This window comes from Chaetodon trifascialis, chromosome 1 (genome assembly GCF_039877785.1).
Source record: "Chaetodon trifascialis isolate fChaTrf1 chromosome 1, fChaTrf1.hap1, whole genome shotgun sequence".
Lineage (NCBI taxonomy): Eukaryota > Metazoa > Chordata > Actinopteri > Chaetodontiformes > Chaetodontidae > Chaetodon > Chaetodon trifascialis.
Genome location: NC_092056.1, coordinates 12774521 through 12795830, shown reverse-complemented (window position 1 = coordinate 12795830; position 21310 = coordinate 12774521). Strand labels below are relative to the sequence as shown.

General features: G+C 42.2%; 1 protein-coding gene across 13 annotated transcripts in view; it reads left to right on the top strand.

Annotated features, from left to right (window-relative positions):
* Positions 1–21310, top strand: part of tjp1a (tight junction protein 1a) — a 98269-nt gene that overhangs the window by 72339 nt on the left and 4620 nt on the right. For 3 of the 13 annotated variants that reach the window (XM_070967847.1, XM_070967835.1, XM_070967909.1), the window contains 21 exons: positions 1436–1575; positions 2025–2130; positions 2458–2608; positions 4670–4778; positions 4892–5111; positions 6681–6865; positions 7033–7128; positions 7973–7999; positions 9639–9721; positions 10043–10253; positions 10889–10989; positions 11094–11444; positions 13292–13543; positions 14805–15629; positions 15792–15874; positions 16073–16249; positions 16357–16463; positions 16670–16929; positions 17386–17540; positions 17626–17846; positions 20703–20846. In XM_070967847.1, coding sequence (XP_070823948.1) covers positions 1436–1575; positions 2025–2130; positions 2458–2608; positions 4670–4778; positions 4892–5111; positions 6681–6865; positions 7033–7128; positions 7973–7999; positions 9639–9721; positions 10043–10253; positions 10889–10989; positions 11094–11444; positions 13292–13543; positions 14805–15629; positions 15792–15874; positions 16073–16249; positions 16357–16463; positions 16670–16929; positions 17386–17540; positions 17626–17846; positions 20703–20846 — 4004 coding nt within the window. The remainder of the gene's footprint in view (positions 1–1435; positions 1576–2024; positions 2131–2457; positions 2609–4669; positions 4779–4891; positions 5112–6680; positions 6866–7032; positions 7129–7972; positions 8000–9638; positions 9722–10042; positions 10254–10888; positions 10990–11093; positions 11445–13291; positions 13544–14804; positions 15630–15791; positions 15875–16072; positions 16250–16356; positions 16464–16669; positions 16930–17385; positions 17541–17625; positions 17847–20702; positions 20847–21310) is intronic. The other 10 variants (XM_070967865.1, XM_070967855.1, XM_070967917.1 and 7 more) reach the window with 8 other exon arrangements.

Sequence of the window (21310 nt, the reverse complement as noted above, 5' to 3'; positions counted from 1 at the left end):
GCCTGTACCCATACTGTAAGAATATGTAAGCAAAGGGATTGAACAAAGGCTTCTGTCAAATGGTGTTTGTCAGTGTGAAGCCTTTTTTTAGCAGCATTCTGCAGCAAGGAACAGCAGATTTAGGCCACAACACACTCTCTCACTCCTCGCTCTCCCTCTGTCTCTTGCTCTGTTTGTCTCTTTCCCCCCGTCTCTCACACTCTCTTTCTCATTCATCCGTTACACACACACACACACACACACACACACACACACACACACACAGAGTCTTTCTCCCGTTACAATTCTGTTATTTATCCTCAAGCTTCAGCTCTCATTTATCTTTCTCCCTCAACAACAAACTCACACACAGGTCTCTCTGATGCTGGTTCTGCTGACATATAAAACTGCACAGATCAGATTTATGTGTAAAACTGAATTGTAGTAAGAGCTGATGGACACATTCAGGGATCTAGAAAAAGATCATTCTGTGGTCGGAAATGTGGAGTGTCAGTCAGCATGGAAATGGATGTGCATATACTGTTTATTGCGTTTTATGGTGTGAATATACACCGTACTGTATATTTTGGGCATGGGAGAAGTTGCCTAGTCTTAGCCAGTGGCACAGCCTGCACCTTCACATTCTTCTACAAAAGCTTCTGAACACAGCACAAGTGCTGTGCCAGCAGGCAGTCATGTGACCGGATTGGAATTCAACCATTGTTTTAAGCAGCACAGCCTTTTCTACTCTGTTAGACTTAGCCTACTAGACTCAGACACACACACACACACACACACACACACACACACACACACAGAGTTCTCCCATGTTTATTTTATTCAGGTTAAACAGGAACTTGGACTGAAAAGTATCCTAACTCAAGAGTTTATGTTGGGAGACTTGCTCTGACTTTTCTTTCTCTGCCTGTGTGCTTTTATTGGACGAGTTACTGAATAATCATTAAAATGGGAGTTTACATCAGTCTTCAAGAAAAATGTGACCTGGAAATTAAAGCATTTGTAAACCTCGTCTGTTCCAATTGACCTTGATATCAGTTTCTGATTGGGAGTGTGGTTTGCCATTGACATACTGCATAGACCACACAATTTGAAATACTAAATGGGAAGAAAAAAACTGTACTAAAATACAGACAAACAACTTGAAATCTTTTTTAACAAAGTTGCACATCCTTCTTTCAATTGCTTATTGTCTTCTCATCTCATTTTTGTGTTCATGTGCAGAATGTACAATTCATGGTCCATGCCATTTCCCTTTGCATTCATTTTAGTGTCTCTATCTTCCTGGTGACACTTGCAGACACTTATAGAACACAATTGTATATACACTTAAGGAACACATGAGGTCAGTCGTTTAAGGAATGCATCAGTAAACTTGTTTATAGCATTGACAGTGCATTTTTACTGAATTGCCATGTGTTAATTTTGTTTGTCTCAGCCATCGAAGTCGAGATGAGGATCGCATATCCAAACCAGGGGCCATGTCCACACCAGTGAAAAGCTCTGATGATGGTGTCTTGTCACAGGCCAGCGACCAGGCCAGCTCCAGAGATGACAAACAGTTACCTCCGCTGCCTGGTACACAAACCTCTGTCACCTTTCATATTTCTACATCTCATTTTCTCCAGTTAGATCTTATAGCAAAGAGATGTTCAGTAAATCACAGCCTGCATACTGCTTTTTCCTGAAGAGCTTTGCCTGAAGACAAATTCTTCTAAAGACAAAGTCAGTGTGTCAGATGCCTTAACATTAAACTCTACTGTTACTATTTAAAGCACCTAAAAGCAGGATCTTAGCTGTAGTTTCAAGTGTAAAATCTAAATAACACATTGTAGTAGAAGTTATCAATAACTGCAAATTACATTTTCACACGTCCTTCTCCGTCTTCACAAAGAAATACTGATCATACTTGTCAACATATGGGGAACAAGCAAATTTAATATCACAAAACAAGTATGCACCACCACATTTGACTTGGATTAAAATTGATGCTTTCACTTTTACTCATGGTTTCATTATTACCTTAGAACCAAAGCCAGTTTATGCACAGCCTGGTCAGCCTGACGTGGATCTGCCTGTCAGCCCCTCTGATGCACCTGTGCCCAGCGCTGCTCATGATGACAGCATCCTCAGGTAAGTGTCCTAGATGTTCTCATCCAAAGCACCACACAGTATTGAGTGCTGATCTGCATTTCAGCATGTATGTCAGGTGAATACATTATTCATTTTGATAATATGAGTGAACTTTTTTATTCAAGTCAGCTCACCTGCCATAGTTTGGATTAGTTTGGATCAAGGCAGAGATTCTGGTCAGCTTTTGTTTTGGCTTTGTTGTTACTCCACACGCTGCTTTCTTGAACAGCCTGCTGTGTTTTGTGTCTCTTAGAATGATTGTTTTTAAATCCACAATTTTCTGACCTTTTCGCTTAACTCTACCTGTCTCCCTGTGTTTTCCTGCAGGCCGAGTATGAAGCTGGTCAAGTTCAAGAAGGGAGAGAGTGTCGGTCTGCGGTTAGCGGGGGGAAACGACGTGGGAATTTTTGTGGCAGGAGTTTTGGAGGACAGTCCTGCGGCCAAGGAAGGGCTGGAAGAGGGAGACCAGATTCTCAGGGTATGATACGCTTGAACAACATAGCTATTGTTTGCTTTCTGCAGTAAACTGATGTTTTTTTTTCATGTAAGTGTGTGAAATGTAGTTTTAAACTGTGGTGAGGGATGAACAGAATCCTAGTTTTCATAGCTACATTTTGTCTGGAGAAATCTCATTTGTTAGCCATATACTGTATATGCCTCAACAGTTTTTAGATGTGTACATGTACATGACAGATATTTTTCAAAGAGGGTGAGTATCACAAAGGCAGAAGTTCACTGTGTTGAAAGGATCATTGTCATTGCTTTGTGATGTATTCAAAATAATTAATCTCAAAGTCTGGAGTGAAACTGAAAAAAGTAGATTGAAATTTTCACAGCTGAAGAGGACTGTTTCTAAAATTCTGTAAAAACTGTCCTTTCATTGTGCAGTCAGTCAAAGTGCTCTGGGGAAAAAACTCCTCAGACTAAATTGTCAAATATGCCAGCCTTGGTTGGATAAAATCCACAGTGGTTTGGGGGAAATCTGTTGCATGTAAACACAGGTTTTACCACAACCAGGGGTGTGTAAATGTGTTCTCGGATTTCCTCCCTTACCCATATTTCTTCCAATAACATGTTGGTTTTGTGCACATGTAAACATAGTATTCCACCTCCAAGTCACATGCAGATATACATTATGTAACTGTGGGTAAAGTGGAGAATTTCAGTATCTTGTAATTGCTGTGTGTTGTCCTAGTATTATTTAGCTTGTAAGAGTATTCTATGGTATGTTTCCTGTCAGAGTTCATTTAAGTTTTTGTATTTAGAAAGTAATAAGTCTTACAGTTTCTTTCCATGTTGCATGTATGACAGTGGGAAGAACATCTGGTCTTATTGTCAAACTAGACAAGCAGTAGCTTCCCACACTAACTTAGATAATCAGTTGTGAAACTATGTGATCCCATGGCTACAATAGTTTGATTTCTGTGTGAAGAGATCTTGGGAATACAGTACAATGTATCGGTCAGTCTATGAGTCATTCAGGACTCTGCCTCGTGTCAAAACTCCCCTTGTTTCCAATGTGAAGACACAATAGAGGTTGTTCTTGCACTCTGACCTCAGAACAGTTGCTTTCTGTTTTGCCGAACACTAGAGTAACATTGTTGGTGGGATGATGGAAACCCTCTTGATGTCACTGTTGGATCCATTCTGACATGTTTATACGCTAGCCAAAGATTACACCTGCCATATTTAATGCTGCAGCTGTGAAGCTGTGGAGTGGTGCACTGTGCAGAAGAGGCTGAATACTTAACCACACAGTCCCCCCCCCCCCCCCCCCCCCATGACAATAACAATTATGGACTGCATTTAGTATCTGATACAGATACTGCATTTAGTATCCGATAAACAAAGCTGTCCATTACCTCATCTCCTTCTCTTAATGAATATACTATGTCTTCCTATGTGTTCCTTCCACTCACAGCGTAGATCTTTTTTTGTGCCTCTGCCTGTGTGTGTGTGTGTTCTCTGCACTGTACAAACACACTTTAGAGACTTCCAGGACATTGTTTTCCATTTTCCCTTTGGTCATGGTGTGCTAGTAGAGATAAAGACGTCAAGCCCTCCTGTTTCTGGGAAGGATAAAGGTGTCTTTCTGAGGTTCAGTGATTCAGTCCATGTGTTTCTGGTTCCCCTGCTGCTCCTCAAGCCGAGTCAATAAACAGCAGTTATTGTGTTTGGGACAGCAGCAGGAGGTGAGGAGGAGGCTCCTTGGTTGTAGGGGGAATACATTGGCCTGCTTCTGTTGAGGAACAAGTTTTTCTTTTCCTGTGTTCCTTGTATTCTGTGAGAAATCAAATGAGTGATAGCTGCTGGAGTTTTTTCCCTTTTTTGTCAAGAAAAAAATAAAGAAACCTGTTGAAAGTTGAAAAGGACGATTAGAGTGCATTTCAATTCAGTGGCTTTTAACCATTTTTTAAGCATTTAACAATGATAGTTTTAAAACTTGGTAGGATAAAGTATATTAACAGTCAGTGTAATTTGTTTTTTTTTATCCACAAGTCCTTCAAATTGACTCCTGTCTTGTGTCCTGAATATGTAGGTGAACAATGTGGACTTTGCTAACATCATTCGGGAGGAGGCTGTGCTGTTTCTGCTGGATCTCCCAAGAGGAGAAGAAGTTACTATTCTGGCACAGAAGAAGAAGGATGGTGAGTGATGGCAGTATAAAGTACTGTGTGAGTAATTTAAATACATCAAGCATGAAAACCAGCAATTTTAAAGGGTTTCTGCAATCATCTGTTATTTTCTGCTTTTTCTCAAGTGTATCGGAGGATAGTGGAATCAGACGTGGGTGACTCCTTCTACATTCGGACACATTTCGAATATGAAAAAGAGTCACCATACGGGCTGAGCTTTAACAAGGGCGAGGTGTTCCGTGTGGTAGACACCCTCTACAATGGCAAATTAGGCTCCTGGCTCGCTATCCGGATTGGCAAGAACCATCAGGAAGTTGAAAGGGGCATCATTCCCAACAAAAACAGGTAAAAGAAGTTTCAGGTCACACCTTTAATACCTGTACAGCTTGTTTTGGCGTTTTATGAATGGACAAAGGTGGAGGCAAAGGAAAAGAACAGTTGAACCGTAGTTGATCTGGGAGTAGCAAGAATGGATCATCTCCAATTGCTCATTTGTTTAATCTACTGTATTTTACACATTTGTTATGATTGTTGCTGCTTGTTATTTGTGTTTCTGTGATTTTGTTTAAGAAAAAGCCTTGAGTTCTGTGATATAGTCCTTCATAAACTTGAAGTGTTTTCAAAGTAGGGCATACTTAACACAACACTTGCCAGACAAATGGTTTTGTAAGGATCTACTGTGTGTAGTTTGTGAAGCCTGTGTGTGTGAGGACATGAAGTGCAGATCATGATCAAGGCAGCAGCATCATCTTGGCCTGTCTCTTCAGCCTTCAATAGCCTCTGGCAGTGTGCACACACAGATTCCGCACTGTCCTGTTGAGAGAGAAGACATAGCCTTTCACACACTGCGTGCGTTGTCATATACGTACATTTAGCATTGTGAAATATATCAACTTCTCGGCCAAGTTAAACCTGCCTCCCTGGATATTCTTTCAGAACATAAAACCATGAAATCACAGTCAGAATTCAATATTTTGAAAAAACACACATCAAAGGAAGACCATTATTATTCAAAGCCACTTGGAATGAGCTCTTTCCCCTGTAAGCCCACCGCCTTTCTCACCTAACCGCTTACCCTTGATTGTGTGGTTTTCCAGTTATTGTATGCCTCCATGCTGGAGAAAGCAGAGGCCGGAGGCATTTTGTTTTCGGGTTGGCCCTCTGTCCATATGGATGTCCCGTTCTTGTGAATACGATACATCAGGAACGCCTTGAGGGAATTTCTTCAAATTTGGCACGAATGTTCACTTGGACTCAAGGATGAACTGATTAGCATTTGGTGCTCAAAGGTCACTGTGACCTCAGTATAAACACATTTTTGGTGACACTAATCTTGGGTGTCCACCTTGAAACTGTGGTGATTGTATAGATCTTCTGTGCTGCCAGGTTGAAGTCGTGTATGAAGCATTTACTTTTTACAATTTGTAGCGTCTTTGCAGAAACATCCATATTCGAAGCATTGTCCTCCATCACAAGCTCATCGGTTTTACTGATACTGAGTTTGAGATTGATGAAGCTCTCTATCAGTCCTCTGTACTCCTCTGTAAACATAGTCAGCCAGTCTTCCAGTGAAGACAGCATGTTTCTCACTGGAAATTATTCACTGGAATCGTACATGTCAGTATAGTGAGAACTTCCATTTCACAAAACATGCACTTTATACTTTTTATTAAATCTTATTGAGTTCTTTAAAAGTCTTCACTACATATATGAGTCTGGACAGACATGGATGTAAATTGCAACTTGACTGGCAGACAGGCATGCAACTGCGAGGCGATATTTTTAGCTTGTCATTTCACTGCAAAGTGTTAAGTCTTAGCTTCTTCTATCCAGTAGATACATATAGTAGTGTATGTATGTTTGCGAATCACTGAAATGTGTACATCACAATAACTTCTGCTCTTCTCTGTCCAGAGCTGAACAGCTATCCAGTGTGCAGTACACCCTTCCCAAAACACCAGGGGGCGACAGAGCCGACTTCTGGAGATTTCGTGGATTGCGAAGCTCCAAGAGGAATTTGCGGAAGAGCAGGGAGGACCTGTCAGCCCAGCCAGTTCAGACGAAGTTCCCTGCCTATGAGAGGGTGGTGCTGAGGGAAGGTAAGAGCACAGAGGCAGTGGCAGTAACAGTAATCAACTGAAGACTCCCACACTTTTTTTATACTCTATTGTAGGTTAAGAATTAACAAAGCAGTGGTCTGGTTCAGTATTTGTAAGTGTTACATAACCCTTGGAAGTCTCCATGACATGGTCTTGTTCTTGCACAGCTGGGTTCCTGAGGCCTGTGGTTATCTTTGGGCCAATAGCAGATGTGGGCAGAGAGAAACTGGCCAGGGAGGAGCCAGACATTTTTGAACTAGCAAGTAAGTAATAAAGTTCTTATCTCCCTATTTCCATATTCAAGCTCTGTGTATTGTCCCTCTGAGTGGCATGCACTGATAGGAGACCAGACTCTTAATTTACACGTCACACATCACTTAAGCTGAGGGCTGTTTAATTTCACAGCATCCATCAAATATTCACCGCAGCAGTCATTATCTAATAGATGTATTAACGGGAACTCTCCTGATTTGTTTCCAGTTAGACTTTTATCAGGCATCAGTTCTGCCTGTGACTCTCTTTACTTCTTTAAAGTGCACTGCTCTGCTGTAAGGATTGGCACGACAATGCTTTGACAAACAGCTTTTCATGACTGCTAACCAGATGAAACATTTAAATTTGATTTAGTGTTTGATTAAAAACACTTAATTACAAACTAAGTCATTGTAGGTGTATAGATACAACAACCCCTGCTGTTTCCATGTAGTCATGACCTATAAAAGTTAATGGAAGTCTAGATATTCACAATTTATTTGAATAAGTCTGTTAATAAGGTTAGTTGAGTTGAATCTGTTATTTCCTCTGTTTATAGCTTCTTTCTTCACTTTTGTCTGTATAGCTTTCAGTCCTATACACTCCAAGCAAAGTGGCACGCTCCTTTTCATTTCTGTCCTCATCCACTGCCATATACTTGATGAAATTACAAGCTTCTTTAATGTGTGGTTGTTAAACACTCAGTATTGAATTTCGATTACTTACAGTGCACACAACACACATGCCAGTGCAACCACACATATTCCGTACACAACCCACATAAAAGTGATTCCATCCCTGGATGTTTTTTTGCATAACTCTCGTGATGTTTGTGTAACTGTACTTTCTTTTCAGAAACACAGCAACAACAAGGAGGGGGAAGTATGTCACTTAGTGCATCAGCTTATATTTGTTTTTATTTGAATCAGTGAATGGCAGATAGTCTGTAAGCTGCTGTTTGTTGGCTAGCTGATCTATAGATGTTCAAACAGTGGGTATAGGGGAATAGCACTTGATTTAGGAATTTAGACTTGTCATTACAATTGGCATTAACAATTGTTTTATGATTTGGTAGCATCATACAGTCTTATAAAATGAATATCTGACATTGAAGAAATGCAGTATCGTACTTACACACAGCTAGTTCTCAACTGACAATGAATGAATGAATCTGCCCTTGATATTGTACTTGAGCTGCTCACTAAAATTGTGTTCCACTCTAACAAGCAGCATTAGTTATCAATGAAAAATATATCTAAGATTTAAAAAAAGGCTCTGCTGCATTAGTATGGATCACATTTTGCACATACAGACTGATTCAGGAAGATGAACATTGATTAAGGTTGTTGGAAACCTTTACTGTTGGGAATCTATGTTTGTTTTCCATTCTACTTTTTTCCCCCGAAGTTTAAGTCACTAAGGAACTGTGTGTCATTGTGATATTGCATGTTGGATATGGAAGAGATAGTGTTATTCCCCTCTTAATGGCAGGTTGCAGCATGTTGAGCTGTGCAGTTAATATGCCATGAAAACAGAGATGTGCGAAGTCGCTAGTTTATTTGGCCTTCAAAAAATTTGTCATCAATAATTTTTTTTTTTTTTTTGTATTAATTTTTTGCCATATGCCCATAAAATATCACATGCTAAAAATGTTTGGCAGCAAATCAGCGTGGAATTACTTTGCCAACTGGAGAATTTTTGCATAAAAATGCCATGCATTGGATAGGTTTTCATGAATAAGTAAATACTACCCATAGCAATACACAGTATTTATGATATAAGATGAAATAGTCTGTGTACATTATAATTTGAGCATTGCTGCATATGCCTGAATCTTCACTTGCTGCATGGCTATATTTATCTGCTCCTTTAAAATATGTTTTTGGGTAGTTTAGAGCAGAGTTTTTATAGATCATACACCCTGTTAGAATTTTAGAAATGAAGCTTTGCCTCCTGATGTGTTTAAAGTGATTACTATACTAAACATCCTTGTGAGATGAGTGCCCTCCTTTGAACCTTGTGTGTTTAGACAGGAAACCATTGCTTATCTTTATGTAAATCATAAACCCCTCTACACATCCTTGCTTAAATCCCTGAGGTTTACAATGACACTGTTCTCTCATTAATCCCAAATGACCCTCATGTGCTTGTATCCGCATATTTCATGTCAGTGTTTCTCACATAACACATTTCCTGCACCATAATTTCTGCTGTTACATGCAGTTGCACGCACACAATCATTATACACCAAATATAATTTTCCTAAACCTCCCCAAAATATATAATGACTAATGCATGAATTGGCTGCTGTCCTCATTCGTCTTTACTATCTAGCTGTTGTCATAGACATACACTTGTCCTCTCCTGTATGGAGATTATTATTCCATATTTAACAGCTCTATTTATGGGAGGCGACAACTGCATGCTACAAGGATGTCTAATTGGGGCACAGCCTGTGATTATTGTTGTTTGTCTCTTGTGTTGATGTGATGCAGTGATTGTGTCCATTTGTGTCCCATAGAGAGTGAACCCAGAGATGCAGGAACCGACCAGAAAAGCTCCGGCATCATTCGCCTGCACACCATAAAACAGATCATTGACCGGGTGAGAGAAGCTAGATCTGCACACACATTTTTAATATACAAGTGAAAGGTGCAAGAAAAGCATCTTTGACAGATTTGTTGTGGTTCTGAAAAGATGGCAGCGAGCCACAACAATATGTATAGCTCGCTGCTGCCCCCTGGTGTACTACACTCTCATGCTACTATGTGCCTGAACCTCAGTTAAGTGGTGACAGGTTCACTTTGAAAAAGTAATGCAGACTGATGAGCTAACCTCTTATAAGTTTTCAAGATCATACAGTGCGGAGATAGAGATAAACATATTTGCAACACATTTATGTTTTTATGTTTTTTTCCTATGAAGGACAAGCATGCAGTGCTGGACATCACCCCAAATGCAGTGGACCGGCTCAACTACGCTCAGTGGTATCCAATTGTGGTGTTTCTCAACCCAGACACCAAGCAGGGCGTCAAGAACATGAGGACCCGCCTCTGCCCTGAGTCTCGGAAGAGCGCCAGGAAACTCTATGAACGAGCCCTCAAATTAAGGAAGAACAACCACCACCTCTTCACCAGTGAGTCCAGTGGGAGGGGGGGAAGGATAGATGGGTGCTCCAAACAAAGGGAAGAGAATGGGGGAGCTTTTACAGGGGGCAACCACATATTTCAAAGGCCGCTGACAATTGAGTGTCGCAGTGTTGGAGGCTGTGGTTACGCTGCAGTTGTGGTGCGTGGCCCTGTTCTGTCAAACTTCTTGCAAAAGCTTGTTCAGCACTGACCGTCACACAAGAGCACCCTCAGGCCCCTTTCAAAGCGTGCACTCTTCCTGTCAAGGGATGTGGTGTGGCCATAATTTAGGAGCAACTGTTGGTGATAAAAGATTTTAGAGAGGTCCAAGAGATTATTCTTTTCAACTGACATTTAGACTTTGCAGCACACATGTAGATTGTTCACCTAAAACTCCACCCAAACAATTATGACACAGTAAGCTGCATCTCTACCTCTACGCCTTTATCCACAGGAACTTATGTGGAAGGTATTCTCAAACTCAGGCCTCAAAATGATGAAAACGAAAAGTTCAAATACTTCTTGAATACATCTTGTAAAAGTCTAAGAGGTTGTACTTCATTGTTTATTGAAGATTGTTAGAGCTCATTTGACTGGAGAGATATTTTTATTTTCTTCTGCCCTTCCCTCTGTGTGTATTCAGCAACCATTAACTTGAACAGCATGAATGATGGTTGGTTTGGAGCACTGAAAGAGATAATCCAGCAGCAGCAGAACCAGCTGGTGTGGGTTTCAGAGGGCAAGGTAAGACGCACACACACACACATACATACTTACAAACACATAACCATGTAGACTGGAATTGATCTTTTCTCACTCCCTCTGTCACTTTACCTTCTGTTTCCCAGGCTGATGGGGCAGCTGAGGATGACCTGGACATCCACGACGACCGCCTGTCCTACCTGTCGGCGCCAGGCAGTGAGTATTCCATGTACAGCACAGACAGCCGTCACACCTCCGACTACGAGGACACGGATACGGAGGGTGGGGCCTACACCGACCAGGAGCTGGACGAAACACTGAATGACGATGTAGGTCCACCCACGGAGCCTGCCATCACTCGCTCCTCTGAGCCTGTCCGTGAGGACCTGCCGGTCATCCAGGAGCCCCCTGGCTATGCTGGCTACCAGCACACAGTGCAGCCGGACCCCCTGAACCGCATCGACCCGGCTGGATTCAAGGCACCAGTGCCGCAGCAGGTAGCGTTTCTGAGAGCTGCACGTCTTCCCTGTTGTCTGGAGGACGTGGTGTGCGTTAGAAGGGTTTTTTGGAGGCGCTATTGAAGGCACTTTTTTATTTTTTACAGTTATTCTGTCCATCTACTGTTACAAAACAATATCAGTGAAAAAGTGAAACCTTTTGTGGTCAGGTATTTATCATAATATATAAATATTATATATACAGTAACATATCTAAATCTATATATTTATTATATTATTTATTTTATCTATTTACCCTTATGTGTTTGTTGATTGATGTTTGTGAGCGTATGTTTTTTATTTTTCAAAAGGTGAAGAACTTGATAAGTTTTACTGTTACTCTTGTACTCTGTATTACCACAAGCTGTCTTATTGGTGTGACTGTTGATGATGTCACTGGGAAAAGAAACTTATGTTTGTCCAAGTGTCTGTACCAGTACTCACCCATGTGCACTTCCTAACCTTATTTTACCTGTGATCGGGACTGTGACGCTATGACACAAGAAAGTATTATGTGCATGTTGGAAATGCCAGTGTTAAACCAGTGTACCTGTGAAATGTATTAATCGAAACCCAATTGGCCGCTGAGGTACCCAAATCTAAACGTTTGTCGTCTCATAATGTGTGAAAGAACATAAAAGGGAAGAAAAGAAAACTACTGTATTGTAACCGCAGCATTAAAATCAAATTAGTATGTCCAAACAATGAAAACTTGTCCTGCTGCTAATTCTTAACTCTCACATGCCGTTGGTTTATCTACAGCTATTGCTAAATGTGAAGGTGGATGATTGGCTTTTTGAATCCATGTAAGCTGTAGGCACAAGTGAGGAGCAGATTGTTGTCGAGGTGCTGTGTATTAGGTGTTAAACCATTCAGCCAACTAATGCACAGTACCTTCACTGCGTAACTGCTACGGCTAAAGTGCGTGCATACACGTATACGTGTATACATGTTCTGTGGTGAACTGCAGCAAACGTCACATCAACATGCTACACCTTGAAAAAGATATCTAGGTTTGTGTGTATAGGTATGCATAAGTGGAGCACATGTTACATTTGGTGTTCATCAGCAAACACCTACACACCAATATGCCAAACCTGGAATTTATACGATATATGATATATTCATTTGACTTTTTTTGTGAAAGGTGCGCACTCCCCTGTAGTGCTTATACAACCATTCACATGTACTGAAAAACACAGTTGCCACTGCTCTGGAGACTATAGTTGGCAAAAGTGAGATAAATTTAAGAATTTGTAGTGAGGTACACTCCTCTGATAATTATCACTAAATCTACGGTATTTCTGGCTGTTGCCTGTTCTGGGATGCTGAAAAATAATAAAAATATTATGTTTTCCAGTGATCTTTGGTGTACTGCAGGCGTTAGCTGCAAATATAACATGCGCTCCACTGACTGTTTATCCAAATGCATGCGTAGTTATCTATCAAAGCTGTAGTGTGTTGATGTGGCGTATGAGTACAGATCAGCACACATATGCCACAGGCTGAAGCAGCGTATGTTGCGCTAAATTGCGTATAGTGTATGTCACGTGCACGCACCCTGTCAATCTGTGAGACCGCTGCATCCGTTTGAACTGACTACAATCAGTGCGACACCTACGTCGTGTGTAACGCCTGTGTGTGCATAGTGAGACTATGTCAATTGCTGCCACGCACTCAGAGGTTTGGTTGTATCTTAGACATCTTAAGTAGGCACTAGTGAAGCATTTGACATGAGTTGGCTGAATTGTTTGACATCTCATAGGCTGTGAAGGCAGTAGCACTTGTTAGTACTGCACCATAGTGTGTCAGCGCGTGTTATTAAACATTTCTGAACCACTTCACAGAAAGCAGAGGCCGCTGCCGTCCCTAGCATCCCCCAGCAGCCTGAGCCCCTGGCTGAGACAGTGCCCCCTGCTGTCGACGTTACTGTAAAAACTGTAGGGGGTCTGAGCCCTGACGAGGCTCCTGCAGCTCTCCACAGCCAGCCAAGCCCCATCCCAGAGGCTGGCTCGCTTAGGAGGCCCACACCTGAGCGAGCCCCTCAGAGCGTCACCCCAGAACCTCTACAGTCTGGACCGGCCAGTTCAGAACCAAAGGTATCCATCTGACCGTCACTGGAGGCTCCGTGACCTGGGCCCAGCTCAGCTCGGTCTGAAATGGCTGACCTCCTGTGCTGCTGCTGCTGCTGCCTGTCTACCTACCTACCTACCTACCTACCTCCTGCTGCCACGCTTCTCTCTCTCTCCTTCCGCCCTGCATGTCTGCTGACCACAGTACTGCCCAGAAGAGACAGAGATGTGTGTTTGGGGCCATTATTGTGTGCGTGCGTGCGTGCGTGCGTGCGTGCGTGTGTGCGTGCATGTGCCAGAGTGCAAGCAAATGCTGGTAAGCAACAGTGGGCTTGGAGGTGATGGCTGCGCTGACATGCCTACATGTAGAGGAAATCCTGCGGCTCTCACTGTTGCTTATCCTCTTTGCATGGCTGTAACATGTTTGCCTCATTCTCGGTTAACCACTAGAAGTAGATCTGTTTGTGCTGTATTTATCAGTGCAGATTGAATGGATCATTTCCTTGTAAAAGTAGCCATTCATTTTCCATCCATTTTACCTATATTTTATTTGAAATGTGTCCACAGTCAAGTAACAAGGACCACCTCAACAGAAATGTTCTTCAGATGTGGATGGATGATTAATGGTTACTTCTCAAACAGGATTTTAAATATGTTTTTTTTTTTTTTTTTTTTGTACAATGAGTATGTGCTTGTAAATGGTAAATATTATTGTGAATGTTTAAGTTGCCTTTATAATTGCACAAGACAGTGGGTGGCATTTTCCCTTGTGAATGCAGTAGTACACACAAAATGTGTGAAAAAAACAAATTATTGCTTAAATTACTGATAGACGTGCTGTAAATAGCTTACGTCACATTTCTATACAGCAAGTTCACATTTTGTCAGTTTAGACCAGAAAATCCTTCCCATTGTTTTGTTTTCCTAAACTTTGTTATTCTTTGTTTATTTAATTACAGTGTTTAATTTGGGGTTGCAGTGGTACATTGTGATGTTTCTCAGCTGCAATGAGTGTTTGTCTGTGCTGCGATTTCTGTTTAATCCAATATATTATCTGACCAGTAACCCCTCCCTCTCAGTTTCTCTATTTCAGGTCTTTCCCTTGTCGTTTCTTCTTCTGCAATTAATTTCACGGACTTGTTTTAATATTCTCCTCTTCTCATGCTTGAACTTATTTTTACGTGTCCAGTTTTTCGTATCACAATTTAACATTTTATCATGATGTCGTATGTTAGTGGATCCTGTGCAGTTGTTTAACCTTTTTCTTTGTTTTGTATTTGTTCGGTAGATGTTTCAGAAGGATCCATACAGCACAGACAACGCAGGGAGAATCGGTCACAGCATGAAGCCTGTGACTTACAACCCACAGCAGGGATATCACCCTGACCAGCCATACAGAGATTACGACCACCCACCCAGTCGGTATGATGTCAACAGCAGCGGAATCAGCAGCGGAGGTGGTTACCCAGAACCAAAGTACCGTAACTATGACTCTAACCCACCCTATGAGAACAGTGTGCCTCACTACGACCAGCAACAGTGGAACCCCTACAGCCAGCCGCTCTCTACTGCCAACTCTCAGGGCTACGATCCTCGTTTGCCATATGGTGACGGCCCTGACTCCCAGTACACCCCTCCTCTCCGCTATGACGAGCCCCCACCTCAGCAGGGATTTGACGGGCGGCCCCGCTATGGTAAACCGACGGGTCCGGCGCCCATTCGGTATGATGATCCTCCACCTCCAGCTCCAGGGCCTGACCTGCACTATGACCAGGATTCACATCTGAGCACATACCCTTCAGCTGCCCGCTCCCCAGACCCCACTGCCCTGCGGCCTGCCTATAACCAGGGACCAACCCCACAACAAAAGAGCTACAAACCTCAGCAGTATGACCCCATTCCTGTGAACTCTGAAACCAGCCCCACACCACCTCCCAAAGCAGAAGCGCCCTCACCTTCCCCTGCCGATGCTTCAAAGCCTGCCAGAGAAGAGCAACAGGATGACCCCGCCATGCGGCCACAGTCTGTCCTGACAAGGGTCAAGATGTTTGAGAACAAACGCTCTGTGTCCATGGACAGAGCCAGAGATGCAGCAGATTCATCAGGAAACAAGGTAAACTGTCCGATAAATTAGCAACTAATGCAGTTATATCAGATACCATGTACTGAAGTTGCACATTTTCTTTTCAACTGGTTGAAAAAGTAGCACAATTAAAGTGAATATTCCTGATTTTTTTTATCCTACTGATGAGGTTCATTACTTTTGCTACTGTAGGCGGCCGATATACCTTTGAAAGCAGGTGGAGTAATCCCTAAAGCTAATTCTCTGAGCAACCTGGATCAAGAGAAGACCTTTAGGTGAGCCTACACTGCTATTTTCACTCACCCTGAATTATCACAGTAATACTGAAGTGAAAAAGGGGCCTTAATCACTTCAATTTTCACATAATTGATTATTTTGGCCTCTTCTCTTTGTAACTTCTTCTTCTACTGCTCTGATCTCACCATCTCTGCTTTGCATTTAACCTGCTCGACTTTGTTATCACATCAACCCAGAACCCCAGGGCCTCAGAAGCCTCAGTCCAATGTAGCTGATGACATTGTACGCTCCAACCATTATGACCCTGATGAGGACGAGGACTACTACAGGAAACAGCTGTCTTACTTTGACAAGCTCCAGGCCGGTCCCAATAAACCCCAGCCACAAGCACAAGCAACCCATAACTACCCCAGGTAATCCTCACTCCCATCCAAATTCATAGATTTAGGATATTGATGTGTGTTTTCTTGCTCATTTTTCCTGTAAATATTGAGTTGATGGTTTTGGTCTTTCAATACAGGACAGAGTCAGTGGAGAAACCAAGTCCAGTGGAGAAAAAATATGAACCAGTTCCCCAGGTGACGCCTTCTCTGCCACCAGCCACACTGCCCAAACCTGCACCTGAAGGTAAAATTTACTGTTTTACCAACACTTTTATCACATGAAGATGCATCTGTGTTCTGTATCACATGCTGTACTTAGTCTACATCCTGACATTGCCTGCTGTGTTTGCCAAATGAACATAATTTCATATAACTAAAAACGCATACACAAGACAATTCAGTGACACATTCTGTAGAGCTCTTTGGCTGACCTTCATGCCTTTCGCACAGCCAAGCCTCCTGCCCGAGAGGACACTGTCCAGACAAACTTTCTGCCTCACAAGAGTTTCCCCGAGAAGTCTCCAGTTAACGGCACTAGTGAACAGCCTCCAAAAGCAGTCACTAGCACCGGGGTTCCACCAGTAACCAGCTACAACCGCTACGCACCCAAGCCCTACACCACGTCTGCCAAGCCTTTTGCGCGCATGTTCGACAGCCCCAAATTCAACCACAACCTTCTGCCCAATGACAAGCCTGAGATTGCTTCAAAGGTGAGCACATTTTGGCCAGGGGTCAGATAATTGATGATGCAAGAGGGGCCACACTGTTTAGCGTGGGCTTAAATCTTAATCAAATAAATGATGACATAATTAATGATGCTATTTATGTAACCGTAGTCCTGAGATTTGGTACAAAGTCAACAAGTTAACGTAATCTGAAAACAGTTTTTAATGTAAATTGTTGATATTTAATAAGATGTGGAAGCAAAGAGAACATTTTTCAACAAATATTCAGGTTCAGTGATGTTTTTGACATATTTCTCAGTTGGTTGGGCCACTAACATGTAACCTGCAATCAGACATCAGTGTCATACTGTAGGTGTCTGGTTATGCTGTCCAATTATTCAAAGTTAATCCAGACTTTCAAACCAATGACAATCGGGAATTTTCAGTGGTGTTCTTGTAAGGTACCACATATAACATTTGACTCTCTTGTATTTGTAACAGGGACGGAGCTCCAGCCCAGTAAAGCCTCAGATACCCCCGCAGCCCCAGAACACAGACCATGACAGTGGCCTGGACACTTTCACACGCACTATGGACCACCGCTCCAAACACCAGCACAACAACATCAACGCTGTGCCCAAGGCCATCCCTGTGAGGTAAGAATTTCAGTCCGACTAGAGACTAAACAGACCGTATTCTGGTGAATGCGCAAGTGTAACAGTAAAGGTATCTCTCTCCCAGCCCCAGTGCCCTGGATGATGATGAGGATGAAGATGAGGGCCACACAGTGGTTGCAACAGCTCGGGGTATCTTCAACTCCAACGGTGGTGTCTTGAGCTCCATTGAGACAGGAGTCAGCATAATTATCCCACAGGGTGCCATTCCTGAAGGCGTGGAGCAGGAGATCTACTTCAAGGTCTGCAGAGACAACAGCATCCTGCCACCACTCGACAAGGAGAAAGGTAACTTGTCAAACATGGGGGATGAAAGGGTCAGTAGTTTAAAGTGTAATTGTGTGTTTGTCCTTCGGGAAGATGGATCTGGATGTTGGATCTAAAGTAGTGTTGTGTTGATTGATAATCATATTGACAAACTTACCACTGAGAAGTAGGGTTAGGCGGAAATCCGGTAATAAGGTATCCCATGGTATCTAAAAATAGCAACGGTATCAGTTTCATTACCGTCATTAAAAAAAAAATGTACATGGTAAAAACGGATCCTGAGCAGTTTTACAGATGTTTTAACACAGGTATATCCAGGTGCTCATTTGGGTGCATCCGGGCAGAGTACCGTTATCTCGTCCAAGCATACGGAGAAACTCCTCTGTTGAAAACACTTTTTCAGCCTTTTGCTGCTTGCTATTGTTCTTAGCTCTCGTAAAAGGACGAAATGCAAATAAAACAGTAAAATAACACCTCAGGCTGGTTAGCAGAGTCCTCTGTGGGCACTCTGCTCATTCATGTGTAAATGAGACAGCGGAGAAACTAACTGTGTAGTTACACCCGTCAATAGCTCAGTGACCCATTGGTCTATTTTGATGATCGCACCTCAATCAACCAGTCAGAGTCAAGACAATCGAGGGGCAGCACCCAAATTCACCAAAGAAACACCAATGACGATCCAGAAGGAAGTAACCCCAGACATAGGTTATTACATGAAGAGCGCTCCCTCCACTCTAGAAACCCCCTCCTCTTTATGTAAACAACCAGGACCTTCGTGATTGATCTCAAACTAACACACAGTCATAGAAGGAGACATTAGCAGCGTTTTTTCGAGCTGGAATATAACATTTGACCACAAAACAGCAAAGGTAAAACATACTTTATGATTTAGCAAAGTTTTTTTCTGCTACTCTTTGGCTGCTAGCTCGCCGCCGAGTTTTCGTTGCACAGTGAGGAGCAGACATCTTCATGATCATCAGACTCTCTGCTTTCATATGATACCAGGCTTGTGTGGTTTGCGTGAAGTGGTGAAATCAGCAGATGCTCTAAAGTGCACATACGCTATTCTCGTCTTTTTGTTACATGCAAATATAATTTCTTGGGGTATGAATTCAATTCAATATTCCTTTATTCATCCCTCGAGGGGAAATTTCGAAGTATGTTTGTATGAAGTATGAAGTATGTTTTGTTTGGGTGGCAATGCTTGGTTAAGGCTTTTAGCTGAGTTTCTCCCCGTCATTCTGGTATGCATTGCTGGTATGTAAGTTAGGATTGGTGCTTCCTAGTGTGAGCATTGACTGTCTCAACTGCGCACATCTCATGCTGCCCTGCAAAGTGATTTTTAATTAGTCATGGTAATACCGTATACCCCAGAAAAATGTGGGGAAGGTTTGACGGTATCGAAATTTGGATACCGCCCAACTCTACTGAGAAGATGATCACCAATTGCTGATGTCCCTGCTGAATAATAAGATATAATTATTCAATAATATGAAGAATAAGGTAATTTACTCGATTTAAAGTGTCCATAATCAGTGTTTTTATAATAACATCAAATGACAATGTGAAAACAATATGAAAGGAGTTGCTCGTAGTGGTGAATCTGCAGCTTTCCTCAGTTTTACAGAGCTTTATAGCAAGTTTCAGCTCATTGTTTTATCCGTCTGGCTTCAACTTTACTGTTCTGGTTCACTCTCACAGCTATTATAGCATTTTTGGTTGGAGCAGCCAGACAGCTGCTTTCAATGGAAAAGCTCTGAAAACCCACTATACACGACCTGTTCTGCTTTAAATAGCAGACAGGCACAGTTAGAGACTAGCTGGAGAACATAGTCTGTGGGTGTTTCACAGCTAAGGAGACAGAAATTTCCTCTCCTCTCAGGAGCTGGTGGAGCCCAAAAACAGTAAAAAAAGAAAAAAGAGTGAATATTGGACTTAAATTTGCCAGAGACATGATTCCCAAATCAATGATCATGTCCTGCAGCTGCTGGCTGTGTAAACAAGCATTTGTTTGCTTGCAAGTTCAGCATCAACTTAAGAGGTGAAAGTATATTAATAATGTGTTCACAACTTGTCTCTGCTGCCCTCAGGTGGCCAAAAGATAATAATTTATCGATTGGTCGGTGGGTTCAAATGTAATAAATTGTACAGAAATCCCAGTCGGTCTGCTTTGGTAATCCACTATTGAGATTAACATTAAGAACAGCCATAAGGTGTGCATCCTCCTGTGTATGTTAAACATGGCTAAGGGTTCACTGTGTGCACTGCTGTGGATATCCAGTGTGAGCGCTGTTAATTGTGTTGTCTTCTTATTTTGTCACTTAACAGAGCTTGCATGGCTGCCGTGTAAGATTAGACACACCACCTGTTTCTCACACTTTGATGGCATGATTCTTACAGATTTGTTTATTAAACTGAAGTCTGCATTAGTTTAATCCAGCTGCCATCTGCAGACTGTATTATGCCCAGCCTCCATTGCTCTTGCTGCGTCTCGTCTGTTTGCACAGACGGTGCATACGTGTCATAAGTGCCGTATCTTTCTGACAGTGACCGCTGAGATCACGAGTGAGACCCCCACCCCGATCATATCAACTATCAGCAAGCAAACAAAATGACAGCACTCTCAAAGTATAGATGATTGTCCAACCCTAATCCAAAGTGTCATTCTGTCAAATGAATCTGTACATTTCTAGCATAGATGTGCCCAAAGGGAATCAAATCGCCAGTTCTGACACACTTCCATGATATACTCAGTGAGACGCCACCACAGGCCTACCAGCATCGTAGGGGGAGAACTGCACTGAAGACCTGCTTGTACGTTTGCTTTTATTTGTTCTAAATGGAATTTGTAACCACATTATGTCTGTGTGTTCACAGGAGAGACTCTGCTCAGCCCTCTGGTGATGTGTGGACCTCACGGCCTCAAGTTTTTGAAGCCTGTGGAGCTGCGCTTACCTCACTGTGCGTCTATGACCCCTGATGGTTGGTCTTTTGCTCTAAAATCCTCCGACTCCTCGTCGGGTACGCTGTGCTCTCTGTTCTTCCGGGGTCGTTTGGGCTGGCTGTGTGAATATGAGGGTTGTGGGTCACTGTTTAATCAGCTTTTACCCCCAGTTTTGGTTCTCGTCATTAAAAATCAATTGAGAAAAATTGGAATTTGATGTTTTGGTCACTCTCACCATGAGAATCAATCTAGGGGGAAAATCTGTACTTTTTATATAATTATGGCTTTGCTTGATTTATTTTCATCATTTATACAAGTTAACTCACCCATTCAATTTCTCATTCACTGTGTCACTGATTTTCTTTAATTTGATGTTCAGATCAAAGTCGCTCTTCATTGTATTACATGCTGAAGTTTCTCTCTCTTGATTTTTCTCCTCTGAGTCACCCTAACAATTTTCTCTGTTTTCATTTGGCTGTACAATAATTTCATTTCATCAGGTAAAATAATGCATGCTGCTCTGCCCAGAGTTATTTTCTCA